Source organism: Elgaria multicarinata, chromosome 13, assembly GCF_023053635.1.
Source record: "Elgaria multicarinata webbii isolate HBS135686 ecotype San Diego chromosome 13, rElgMul1.1.pri, whole genome shotgun sequence".
In the NCBI taxonomy this organism is placed as follows: domain Eukaryota; kingdom Metazoa; phylum Chordata; class Lepidosauria; order Squamata; family Anguidae; genus Elgaria; species Elgaria multicarinata.
The window spans coordinates 23,981,254-23,994,094 of NC_086183.1; the positions used below are offsets into that span (position 1 = coordinate 23,981,254).

At 43.6% G+C, this 12,841-nt stretch overlaps 1 protein-coding gene across 1 annotated transcript; it reads left to right on the plus strand.

Annotated features, from left to right (window-relative positions):
- Positions 1 to 1,074: 1,074 nt before the first annotated feature.
- GAPDHS (glyceraldehyde-3-phosphate dehydrogenase, spermatogenic) lies at positions 1,075 to 12,841 on the plus strand. The gene is made up of 11 exons (XM_063140554.1): positions 1,075 to 1,257; positions 2,927 to 3,112; positions 4,518 to 4,614; positions 6,573 to 6,679; positions 6,968 to 7,058; positions 7,316 to 7,434; positions 8,357 to 8,438; positions 9,044 to 9,195; positions 10,454 to 10,616; positions 11,955 to 12,052; positions 12,431 to 12,841. The coding sequence occupies exons 1-11, from the start codon at positions 1,190 to 1,192 to the stop codon at positions 12,504 to 12,506; spliced, it is 1,239 nt and encodes a 412-aa protein (XP_062996624.1). The 5' UTR covers positions 1,075 to 1,189; the 3' UTR covers positions 12,507 to 12,841.

Here is a 12,841-nt window from a genome sequence, read left to right on the forward strand (position 1 = left end):
ACTTGCACCACCTCTAGAAACCAACTGGATCTCTCACTTTGAGAATTTTGTATTAATTACCTGTAGCTTTTAAGTGGGACATTTCAATTATATTTTGAGCATAATGGCAATCTGAAATTCTGAAGAGCCGAATTTGAACCCACAGCAGACATGTTAAAAACATTGGTTCTGGACAGCAAGCTGTGGTTAAAGTTTGTAAAATGTCTTCCATATATTTTCCTCATGGTTGTTTACACATTTAGCGTAGACTCAGTACAGATGAGGCCAGCATTATATAAAGCTCACTTGCAGAGTTGTCCTACTAAATGCAGATGGGGGCTTAGGAATGCAAGTGGAAAAGGTAAAGCTTATATAACTATCCTGAAAACGTTGTGTTGTGTTCTGTTGCTTCATGACTTCAGTTATCATGTGCCTCTGGGTCTGGGCAGAAGCAATGTTGATTTTTCAGGTATTTTGCCCTCCAGAGCAAAAGAGAAAAGTGCCTCCACTTAAGGCATGTGTGTTGTGCACAGTCTCCTGAAGCACAAAGCAGACTGAAGGCTGAAAAGGCTTGGATATCTTAGCTGATACAGTAACCATGTCGGGGATCACTACTGCAGCAATGTTGAAATAATCATTTCAACTTCTTCAGAGTTGTCAGTGACTTTATAAAGTATTAAATTTCTGGGACTTTTCATCTCTTGACAAAGTTTCCCAGAATCTGCTCAGTAGAGTAGAATTGGATTATAGTCCAACTGCAGATGGCTCCAAAAATCTATAATTTCATTCTGAATTCTGGTCCCCTTCTGAAATGTGACAGTGTTTTTTTTAACACATGTCACTGGAAACTAGTCTTCATTTTACAATGTGGGGCTGATCCTTATAGTAGTACTTCCAGCACAGCAAGAAGCTTAGAAAATGTTTGAAGGTGTACGTCTAAGAATCGTCAGATATTCTTCTCTGCCCCACCCTACCCCAAGCTCTTCCTTGTTTAAAACACAACTTCGGTCAACCCATAAGGCAAATTAAGAACACCTCAGGAAAATGGAAGAGCTGCTTTGAAAGGGTACTCAAAAAACAGGAACGATGGGAGGTAAGGAATCTCTGAAAATGGTTACAGCAAGCTTAGTTGAGTAAAAGATAACAAGTCTCTTGAAATCCTGTTTCAGTATTTCTAGGTAGAGAAACGGTAGATAGGTCAGCCAGCAAAATGAATCACCGCAGTAACTCCCCAATAATGGAGCAGGGAAGCACATCCGTTAGTGTCAAAGTTTTCAGGTAAGCAAATTTCTCACAGGGCTTCAGATAGAATTTAAAAATAGCTGCCGTCTCCATGAGTTGGGAGAGTCGATATAACTAGTGGTAAGATCTTTTCATTTATACACTATAAGAATCATAATGATAGGCCTGCAGATTTACAATACTGTTTTCAAAAAGGCTCCCATTTATGTTTTGCAAATTAAGTTCTCTGCAATGAACGAAAGATATTCTCTGGAGCAGAAAATGTAACTGTTGAGGATCTCCACAATATCCATTTGCAATATTTTTTCCCCAAGGGAGCTCCTCTCAGCCAGATCGAAGTTATTCAGGGGTGTCCTCTTGCATACAGCAAACTCCTACTGATTTTAGGCTACATCTCTGTGATCTGAGTACGGAAAAAATATTTTCACTGTTCTGCATATTGAAAGATCCAGCATTGTTCTTGAGGTTATTGATCCTAGATGACTGGCTTGAATGTAAAGCCCTTCTGAACGTCGACAGGAATACTGGATGTATTGTCCATTCCTTCTTGCTTGCCTGCCTTGGGCTATTCTGTGCTAAACCCCCACTGTCGTTCGTTCATTCTGAGAGATCATTCAGAAGACAACTAATGATCTCATGCTAGGGTATATCTACATTACAGATTTAAAGAGGTTTAACAGTCATTCCTTCTCTTCTGGGAAATACAGTTCTGTTGAAACTGTCCTGGCCCCACTCACAGAACTCTCAACACCCTCACCTATCTGCAGTTCCCAGGATAAGGGAAGCTGTGCTCATTAATTTGATATTTATTTATTATTTATTTATTAATTACATTTCTATACCGCCCAATAGCCGGAGCTCTCTGGGCGGTTCACAAAATATGAAGCGGATAAAACATTGCTGTGTGTAGGTATTCTGTAATCCCTCTGGCTCTCGCCCCACAAAGAAATCAGAAATTCTTAGTGATGTGTGAGTGATCTGCATATTGAACACTTCAGCAATTTTAGCCTTAGACTAATGTAATGCATTGAGAAGGAAAGCATACCTGAAAGTGATTGAGTTTTCAATCCAATGTATGCTCATTATATAGTGGTAATTCAAGTAAACTTGCCCTAAGGCAGTTATCCTAAGGAAAGAATGTCCAGTGGAATTGACGGAGCCCTAAGTAATTGTTAGGAGTAGGGCGCTTACATTCTCCTGCACCCTGGCTTTTTTATATAACTCTATGGAGAAACAAAGCAGAATGTATCTTAAAAGTCCTAATAAAATTGTCAATTACAGGTTTTGAGCCCCCCTTCAATCTTGCTTTAGTCTGAAAACCAAACCAATGTGTAAAACGTCAGACTGCTTGGCCTTTCTCCAGGTTTTTCACTCCACAGGGCTCATTTGTTCAGGACTGTATGCCCTGTCACTTTCTGCGTGCTCCATCGGCTTTTGATGGCAGGCAGGACTTTCTTATGGACATAGTCTTCTTATGGAGCTGCAACATGCTACACATGTATTTATTTAATATATTGCTGGGCCACTTTCCAGGGTCATTCCCTCACATACTCTATGTTTTGAGAATCATTTAGAGATCCCAGACCCCTCTGTGTCAGTTTCCTGGGAAGAACGAATGACTTCAACCAATTTAAATCGGATGTAGATCTGCTCTTTAATTGCATCTGTCCAAGCCAGCATGCTTACCTCTTTCTGAACCTCCCAGGCTTGAGATCAGTGAAGGATCTCCCCCAAAGATCTCTCCTGAGCCAGTAGCTGCCCCAGTACCAGAGCCAGAAACAGGACCACATACCCCAGAGCCGGAACGAGAGGAAGCTCCACCTCCGCCACCTCCACCTCCGCCACCTCCACCTCCAAAACGAATGGCTGAACTAGCTGTTGGAATCAATGGGTAAGGATTTTGTCCTCTGCTGCATGGTTAAGGGTTTATATATTTCAAAGATGATCGTTGATCATCAAATGACCACCTGTAAAGAGGCCTCCTGGGTTTTTATTGAAGATGTCTTTACACTGAGGAAAATAAAGAGTAGTTCTTTTACTTGTTTCTCTCAACATAATTTTTTTTTTTATAAGAAAGAACCTATTTTCAAAATTTTGTAGTGGGAATGAAGCTAGCTGGCTTAATTCAGAAGTGATTCTGCAATCGCTTCTGAATCTTGCAGTTTGGGTCATGTGAGTACCTGTGCTAAGAGAGTAAACTAAATGAAGGGGAATGGAGCATTGGGGCTGAACACTAGTTTCCAAACCTCCCACCATCAAGGACCCTCTTCCATACTAGCTTGTTTACTTGAGTAGCCTCCCACATGAACCACTTTGCCTTTCGTTTTTTTTACTAGGGCGACAAGGTCCACCAACTGGAGCCATGTGCAAAATGGTGGTTTGGAGGGAGAGGCAATTGTCTACCCCGTGAGCCATATTTTAGGATGAACTATACACATATTATAGAAATAACAATCTTAATCTGAGTTACTACAGATCATGGATTCTGATTCATATTGAGCGTGGGGAATGCATAGTTGCTTCTGTTAAACTTCTGTTAGGAATCATAACCCCTTGTTGATTTACTGCAAATTATCCAGTGATCTACCAGTTGATACAAATCTGTCTTCCACCCATGCCAGTTCTAGGGGCCCAGGTCTTCTGGTCCTTAGTCACTCTTAATGAACTTAACATGTATGAACCCTACAAGAGACCCAATGCTTCCATGTGCCAAGCACTGTGGATTAGTATAGAAAGCGGTGAGCAAAATCTTTCAGGGAGAACTTCATGATACTCATCATGACTGAACTTCACAATGGAGAAGCTTCTTGATAAGGTTCTGAGGAACCTCAATCTTCCCTGGAACACAGTTTGGAAAACTCTTGTCTTGTCCTGAACATACACTGTTAAGAACAATAGTGTTTGAGCACCATTGGCATGTAGCACTTTGCGTAACTTTAGCAATTGTTCCTTTATTGTAGTTGAGATTAATTCATGTTATTTCCCAGATTGTTTAACTAGAAAGGAGGCTCAGTATGAAAATAAAAACACAGAGCCTGGGATGTCTTGCCTCTAAATGCCTGTTTTGTTTTAAACTTCGAGGCAGGCATGTAACTTTTAGCAAGTTTGGAGCTTAGTTACATACACTCTGTGCCTGATGACAACTACAGATCTCGGGGGAGATGACTTTTAATGCTGAAGAAACCTTCATAGCTGCTTAGAGAAGGATTATTCAAGACATCTCTCCTTGCTTTAATTGCATAAAATGGGTTGGGGATATTTGCTACTCTAATTGATTGATTGATTTGCTTTTGCAGATTCGGACGTATTGGGCGCTTGGTTCTCCGAGCCTGTGTAGAGAAAGGGATCAAAGTTGTGGCTGTCAATGATCCTTTCATTGACCTCAACTACATGGTAATGTCTTAGTTATGTGACCACTCAACTCCAAACGTCTTGTGGTGCTTAAGTCTGCTTCCCTGATAGACTCAAAAGGAAGATTTTATGCAGAAAGCGGAAGTAAACTGAGCACTCATAATCTAATTGGTTGAGCAGATGTCGTCCCAGAGCTGGAGTTAAGCTGTAGCATAGGTAAACATAAAGTGCTTCCTCCTTCACTTTTGACCTTGGAGTATTATACACAAAGTGACTTCTGCCACTTTGCTACTTCTGCCACTTTGTTCTTGTACTGCATCAAGACGCAGAGACCTGCTGTCTGTGTGAAACACTGACACATGAGCAAAGGGTACTGCCTTTACAATAGGAATGGGGAACCTCCAGACTGCAGGGGTTCCCTCCCAGGTCCCAGCCACCCTTTCTCTAGCACTGAGTGGAAACCTGCTCTTATCCCTGATCATTGAGGCTGCCTTTCCCTAGTGCTGAGCAGTTTGCTTGTCCATGTACAGAGAGGCACTGAACGATTGCTCCCTTTTTCTCTGTGAACGGAGAAAGGGATTCCTATGATGTCAGAGGCGGGATTATAGAGGAAGGAGCACTTCCCAGGGCATGAGCCAGAAGGCAGTCTGGCCACTGGAACAGGAACAATTCCCCAACACTGCTGTACCCTTAGCACTGATAGTTTCTTTAGCGGCAAGGCAAAGTTCAAGGTAACCAAAGCAATAGATGTGGAATTAGGTGCCCTTGTAGTAGGATGTTATGGTCCAAGTGAATTCGTTCGAGAGGAATCCCTTCTCAGAATACTTGATACTTTTATATGTATGTATGTATGTATGTATGTATGTTCTCTCAGTATTTTAACACTTAATTTTAACTTAAATTTAAATTTTACTGTTCTAACTCTATATTTTAATCTTATATCAATTTTGCTGCGTGGTTTTATCCTGGTTGTGCTTTTTAGACTGTATTTTTTTGTATTTGTGCTTTTAACCTGTTGGTTGTTTTATTATGGTTTTAATTTTTGTGAACCGCCCAGAGAGCTTCGGCTATTGGGCGGTATAAAAATGTAATAAATAAATAAATATTATATTATATTCCTTAAACTGGGACAGCAAACTCCCTTTCCTCTATATTCACTGCTTTTTTCCCCTTTTTTTTTTTACAACTTCTAGAGAATTCTCTCTGATCCTCACAGGACCATGCCAGCTGGCCTTGATCCCTTGCCAGGCCCACCTTGTGGTGTATCTTACAGCCACACACAGGCCCTGTTTTGGCCTTAGCGGTGTTGTCTGGCAGTAAATCATGTCTTAAATAACCCACAAGTTGCGGGGATGTGCACTGTGCCCAAGATGCACGTGAGCCACTTTCTGTTTCCATTAAAAACCTTTGAATGCGGCATTCAAGGGTTGTTTCTGTGACATCCAAATGGGCATTTTGGGTTGTTCTTGGGTAATACAACCCCAAGTTAACTAAAGAAAATACCATAGCTGAGCTTTGGGATTTTTATCCCATGAAGCGCCCCAAGTGCCCCTGTTCAGATGTCATAGAAACAGCCCTTGAATGCGACATTTAATAACCCTTTAATTGAAACAGGAAGCAGCTCAGGCAGAGCACACGCCCTGCAATTCATGAGTTAATTAACCCATGATTTACTGCCAGAAACATCCAAGGGCAACTGACATCGTGTTTGCAAACGGGTTTACATGAGTAAAGCCCAGTGCACAATAGGCATGGAGCATGTGGAATTGGAACCAGAAAATTGGAGAGTACAGATGGCATAGTCTGTGCCTACACAAATTAGCCTTTATGTCAGCAAGCATAATGTCAGTGCAAGGATATCAGATGCATCCTGAGGTGGGGTGATTGACACAGTTCCCATGTTGTCTGGATAGGCCTTGTTTTTCTGTCCATGAAAGTAGAAATTGTATCATCTGTTTAGCTAGAATATGGTTTCAGCTGACTCCTACTTTCCCCCTTAGGTCTACATGTTCAAGTATGACTCTACTCATGGGCGCTTCAAGGGAGAAGTGAAGGCTGATGGTGGCAAACTAGTAGTGAACGGTTCAAAAATCTCTGTATTCCAATGGTAAGTGGGAACAAAGCACAATATCGTTATTCCGTAGGTGTGTCCACTCTTAGTACTAGTCACGTGCGAAAGGCTTTTGAGACTTTTGCTAATGTTAAATTGGCCAGAAGATTGCACCAAAAGTGTGCATTTACATATGCATCCTTTTTCACCCCTGAGAGCACATCCTGTTCTTGCTTGCACTTGACAAAACCTGTGTCATCCTTCAGCAGGCAGTGATAGATTCGAATGGAAGAGCCAGTCAGGCAGCTACTGATTAAACTAACAAAACAATTTTGCATTTCACAGCATGAAACCAAATGAGATCCCCTGGGGAGAGGCAGGAGCTTTGTATGTAGTAGAATCCACTGGAGTCTTCCTCACTGTTGATAAAGCTTCGGTAAGTATCTGGAGGTGTCAACTATCTACTCTATCTCCCTCTAACAGGGGAAGCAACGCTTGCCTCCCTCGTGGTTTTACTAGGCTTCCCTATAAATCCTTGGCTTCTAAGTGTACTGGCACAGATCTCTTCTGTGTTGGGGCACACAATCTTTTATTTGCTCTCTGGACGGTGTGGAATATTTTCCGTCCTAATTCCAGTGCCTTCTGCATGCCAGGGTTCCAGCAATTGACAGACTTAAAACCTTTCTCCTACAGGCTCATCTCCATGGTGGAGCCAAGCGAGTAGTGGTGAGCGCACCGTCCCCTGATGCTCCCATGTTTGTTATGGGAGTCAATCATGAGAAATACGATCCATCTAGCATGAATATTGTGAGGTAAGACGATCCTTTCAAACAGGTGAAAGGCTGGGGTGGAGAAGTACTCTGGTGTGATAGACTTCAGGGTCAAACTTCTGCATATCCTGTTGAATGAAAAGAAGAGTCATGCTCTAGAAATGCATGCAAGGGGGCTTGGCAACAGAGACTAAAGTCTTTCTGTCTCTGCATCTCCATAGACTTTGCGTTATAAAACAAAAGTGCTGATAAGTGTAGATATAGATGCTTCAGAGTGTATCCCCAAATGGTTAGGGAAATCTAGAAATCTGGAATTTGGCACGCATCCGTATGGCACCCACTGATTGCTAGGAAAGTCTGAAAATGGGGCACGTCTTCACCTAACAACCAAACCTTGGGGCCAGGACCGTTACCTTATAATAGAGGCCAACAGGCCAAGCCTCTCATGGAATGGGAGGTGCATGGGAGTTTTCTTGATACTCGAGGTACTTCACTAGCAGCTATGAACGCAAATCTATGATTGTGTGTGTACTACTATTACTATACTACTAGTAATACTGATAATACTTCAGCTTCAGGCAGCATAGAGCCTCGTGTGGCACAGAGCGGTAAAGCAGCAGTTTCTGCAGCTGAAACTCTCCCCACGGCCTGAGTTCGATCCCAGCGGAAGCTGGTTTCAGGCAGCCAGCTTGGGTCGACTCAGCCTTCCATCCTCCCGAGGTCGGTAAAATGAGTACCCAGTTAGCTGGGGGAAAGGTAATACCGGCCGGGGAAGGCAACGGCAAACCACCCCTCTATAAGGCCTGCCAAGAAAACGTCAGCGAAAGCAGGCGTCCCTCTAGGAGTCAGCAATGACTCAAGTGCTTTGCACGAGAGGTTCCTTTCCTTTCCTTTCCTTCAGGCAGCATGCAGGCTGGTTGTGGGGGATGATGGTTCAGCTTAATGTGTACTTCTTGCCTTTCAGCAATGCTTCCTGCACCACCAACTGCCTGGCACCTTTGGCCAAGGTCATTCATGATAACTTTGGCATTGTAGAGGGCCTTATGGTAAGTTTCCCTGCGAGAGCAGAGCTTGCACCCAAGAGCAGAACTTCCTCCTTCTGGCAAAACATTGAATACTTTCACTCCTGTGTTCTCCTATAGATTGGAACGTTCTTAGGGAAGAAGGAATGTTTCCTGTTTTCAGTGACTCGGTGTAGAAACACTTAACAAAGTGATGAACATTTTTTACCCTTCAAAACAATGTTGTTACAGTTGCCCTTCTGTCCTTAAATGCCAGGCTTCCAAAATAAAGGCATTCGGGAGTTAAAGTCTGTCTATAACTATCACATGGCCATGTATTGACTCTTCATTGCTTGCAGCAATGTTGATGCTTTTATGGATCACTTTGGCTCTCTTTAGAGGGGAAAAAGTATCTCAAGTACTGTAGCGTGCAGCTCAGTCTTCAGGTTTTACATCCTGTCACCAGTCATGGCTTGAGTTCATATATACCAGAAGGTTAACTACAGTAAAACTTCTGTCTCTGAATTGCAGTTTTGCATGCTGAGGAAGTGCTTTAGCTTTACATGAAACCCTGAGGTGTAGCTTGATAGGCCAGAAACTACTCTTCATTGTTTTGCATTTCTATACTAACTGGCTTCTCCTGTTTGCAGACCACTGTTCATGCTTACACTGCCACTCAGAAGACTGTCGATGGTCCTTCTGCCAAGGCTTGGCGTGATGGGAGGGGGGCCCACCAGAACATCATTCCAGCTTCTACTGGTGCTGCAAAAGCTGTGGGCAAGGTCATCCCTGAGCTTAATGGGTATGGATCATAGTTCATTCTTGGACATCACTGGAGAGGCCTTCTGCTCATTTTTGGCACCTAAGACACACAATTATTATTATTTATTTATTTATTTATTTATTTATTTATTTATATAGCACCATCAATGTACATGGTGCTGTACAGATTACACAGTAAATAGCAAGACCCTGCCGCATAGGCTTACAATCTAATAAAGTTGCAGTAAACAATAAGGAGGGAAAGAGAATGCAAACAGGCACAGGGAAGTGTAAACAGGCACCGGGTAGGGTGAAGCTAGACAGTATAGAGCCAGAACAAACTCAATATTTAAAAGCTATAGGGAACAGAAAAGTTTTTAGCTGAGTTTTAAAAGCTGTGATTGAGTTTGTAGTTCTCAAGTGTTCTGGAAGAGCGTTCCAGGCGTGAGAGGCAGCAGAAGAAAAAGGACGAAGCCGAGTAAGGGAAGTGGAGGTCCTTGGGCAGGCGAGAAGCATGGCATCAGAGGAGCGGAGAGCACGAGCGGGGCAATAGTGTGAGATGAGAGAGGAGAGATAGGCAGGAGCTAGACCGTGAAAAGCTTTGAAGGTCAACAGGAGAAGTTTATATTGGATTCTGGAGTGAATTGGAAGCCAATGAAGAGATTTCAGAAGTGGAGTGACATGGTCAGAGCGGCGGGCCAAGAAGATGATCTTAGCGGCAGAGTGGTGGACAGAGACCAGCGGACTGATGTGAGACGAAGGAAGGCCAGAGAGAAGAAGGTTGCAGTAGTCCAACCGAGAGATAACCAGTGCGTGAACGAGAGTCTTGGCAGAAGAGACAGACAAAAATGGTCGAATCCTGGCAATATTATACAGGAAGAAACGACAGGATTTAGCTACTGTCTCGATAGTGAGAAGTACGTCCCTGCCCAGGATTCCACTCGTAGGACAGATGCTTCAAATCTCTACACTAAACCCCCAGAGGATTCCTTCTCTATTTTGCCTGTGTGGCATTTCTAATAAGAGCCAAATCCTTGGGATAGCTGATAAAATCATGCTTCCTCCTTGGGTTGTCTGGCATAAAAATACTTTACTAGTCCTTGATAGGATAGCTGTGGAACTTATCGCAGGATATCCGAGTTTCCCCAAGAAATGCATTACTTCTCGTTTAGCTGGTTGTAAGCGAAGGATGTCATGCCCCAAGCCCACTTGCCTAAAATGTATGTAAATTTGGCTTGTATTAATAGTATTCTTAGTGATAATATTTCCCTCTTAATGAGTAAACTTCCTTTTAACAGGAAGCTCACTGGCATGGCATTCCGTGTGCCGGTGTGTGACGTCTCGGTTGTTGACCTGACCTGCCGCCTCTCAAGGCCAGCTACCTATGGTCAGATCAAAGAAGCTGTCAAGAAGGCATCTAAAGGGCCAATGGCAGGGATCTTGGGATATACAGAAGATGAGGTGAGAATGGATAGTTGCAATCAGCTGGACAAGGCGAGGGACATCCAAAGCAGTTTGGTGAATTAGCTGTGGCCTTGTTGTAGATCGTTAGAATAAAAAAGCTGCTGCTTTCCGTTGTTCACTTCTGAGGAGTGCCGCCTGTAGTTTGACTTGTGTGTTCTTAGTCAACAACTGTTCTGTTCTCCACTAAATATCTATTGCGATACCTTAGTGATACAACCTCTGATGATGACACTGAGAGGTCTGGCACATCGTTGACGCTAGCATCTCAGGATGCTGGTTTGACATCTGCTGCTAGAGTCCTTACTTTTCCTTTGTATTGCAATTCATTTGTTAAAATATTTTTACCCTGCACAAAAAGTCTTCTTAGGGCAGCTTACGAAAACCAATTATTCATCACTGCCCTGCGGCTTACAGTCGAAGAGTCATACTGGCTCAGTTCAGACACTGTGGAATTTTAAAACCACCGTTGAGAAACGTATTGTCTGGCGGGAAAACTCCCCCCCCCCCCCCCCCGGCCCATGGTGGATTTTTTTGTTTTGGAAAACACTCCACGCAGAATACCCACACTGCAGAGGAGAGTTCCTGCACAACCATAGTGTTGCATGTTGTGTGGCAGGCTCCGTGGAGTTTTCCATTGCGTTGGGTTGACTTTTCCACTGGCTACAGAGTTCTCTGGCAAGAGTGGTGAAAGGAGCGAGTGCCGCTCTAGGAGAGCCACCAGGATTTATTTATTTATTTATTTTTTGCAGTAATGGCTGATGAGATGCCATTGGGAGGACTGGGGGAGGAGAGAGGGCAGAGGAACTGTTAATCAAACGTTACAATGGATTTTACTCAACTCCACAGTAGCTCACAGTCACACAACAGTGGGGTTAGAACATGCATGGGGAGTACCGCCTAAAAACTCAACTGTTGAGTGGAGTTTTCACACTGCATTGACTAACGTGTTGTCTGAACTGAGCCACTGAAAAGGATTGGGAGGGAGAAGCAAAAAAAGCTTTGTTGATTGAGTTTCCCAGGTGGATGAGAATACACCTATTCTGGATCAGATTGTACTCAGGTTCTGATTGCATCTATTCCTCCTTGGCCTGTTCTTGTCTGTTTTTTCTATTGCTTCTCTTCTCCCTTTATTTTTCAAGTATAATCTGTAGCTTCGCCCCACCCACCCCCACCCCTGCAGGGCAACTTGGTTCCTCAGAAGCTCTTCTCGTTGGCAGGTTGGGTGGGTGGGCCTGGATAGTAGCAGCTCGCTAAGTTGCGTCCACTGCTTCTTCCACCCCCAAGATGGCTTCTCAGAAATGAACAGTGACATGCTGCCTCCCCCTTCTTTTCCAGGTTGTTTCTACTGATTTTATTGGTGACCATCGTTCCTCTATCTTCGATGCGGGAGCAGGGATCTCCCTCAATGATAACTTCGTGAAGCTCATCTCCTGGTAAGAATGGGGGGGGTTCTGTTTTGTCTTCCAGCTTGGCTTCTCGAGTCCAGTCATTCCACGCTGATAATTGCCTGATAATCCCTTCCCGTAAGAATTGGCCGCCTATATAGCTGTGGATAGCAATGTGGCTGCCATGGAAAGCTGAGCTTACCTAGCATGGAGTATTCCTTTTTGACTAAGCAAGGCGTAACTCAGTGTCTTCAGCCAACGACAGCATTGCTTTGTCCCTAAGTAACTTTATCAACTAATACCAATATTCAGATGTCGGGTCACATACATATTGGGGCTTAAATGTGTACGAAGCACCCTCTGGCTTGTATAAATGGGCAGGTTTGGGATACGAGGGCTGCTTATGATGACATTTCTGTTCTCCAGGTATGATAACGAATATGGCTACAGCTGCCGTGTAGCAGATCTCCTGAAGCACATGTTCAGCAGGGAGGACAACTGAGCACTGCCTGCACTCTACGTTCCAGGCTGTCGGACAGAGTGGCCTCACCCCTTTAGTCAATAGGTTTGATCTCCTGGCCAGTTCTTCGCTTCAACCACAGAACCCCGAACACTGCACCTTGTGTGTCACTGTAAAGCTTTGTGCGTGTACATGTGAGTGTGAACCCTGCTTTCCACGGCAGCTTGTATGAGATTAAAAAATTGTAGTGGAGAAATTGCACCAAATTCCCCCTGGAGAAAGAGAGTCTAGCCTCTGGGGTTACGCATTGGTTTGTGTGGCTGTAGCGTCCTTGAGATCTTGTAAATGTTGAAATAAAACCACTGAAGTTATGTGAA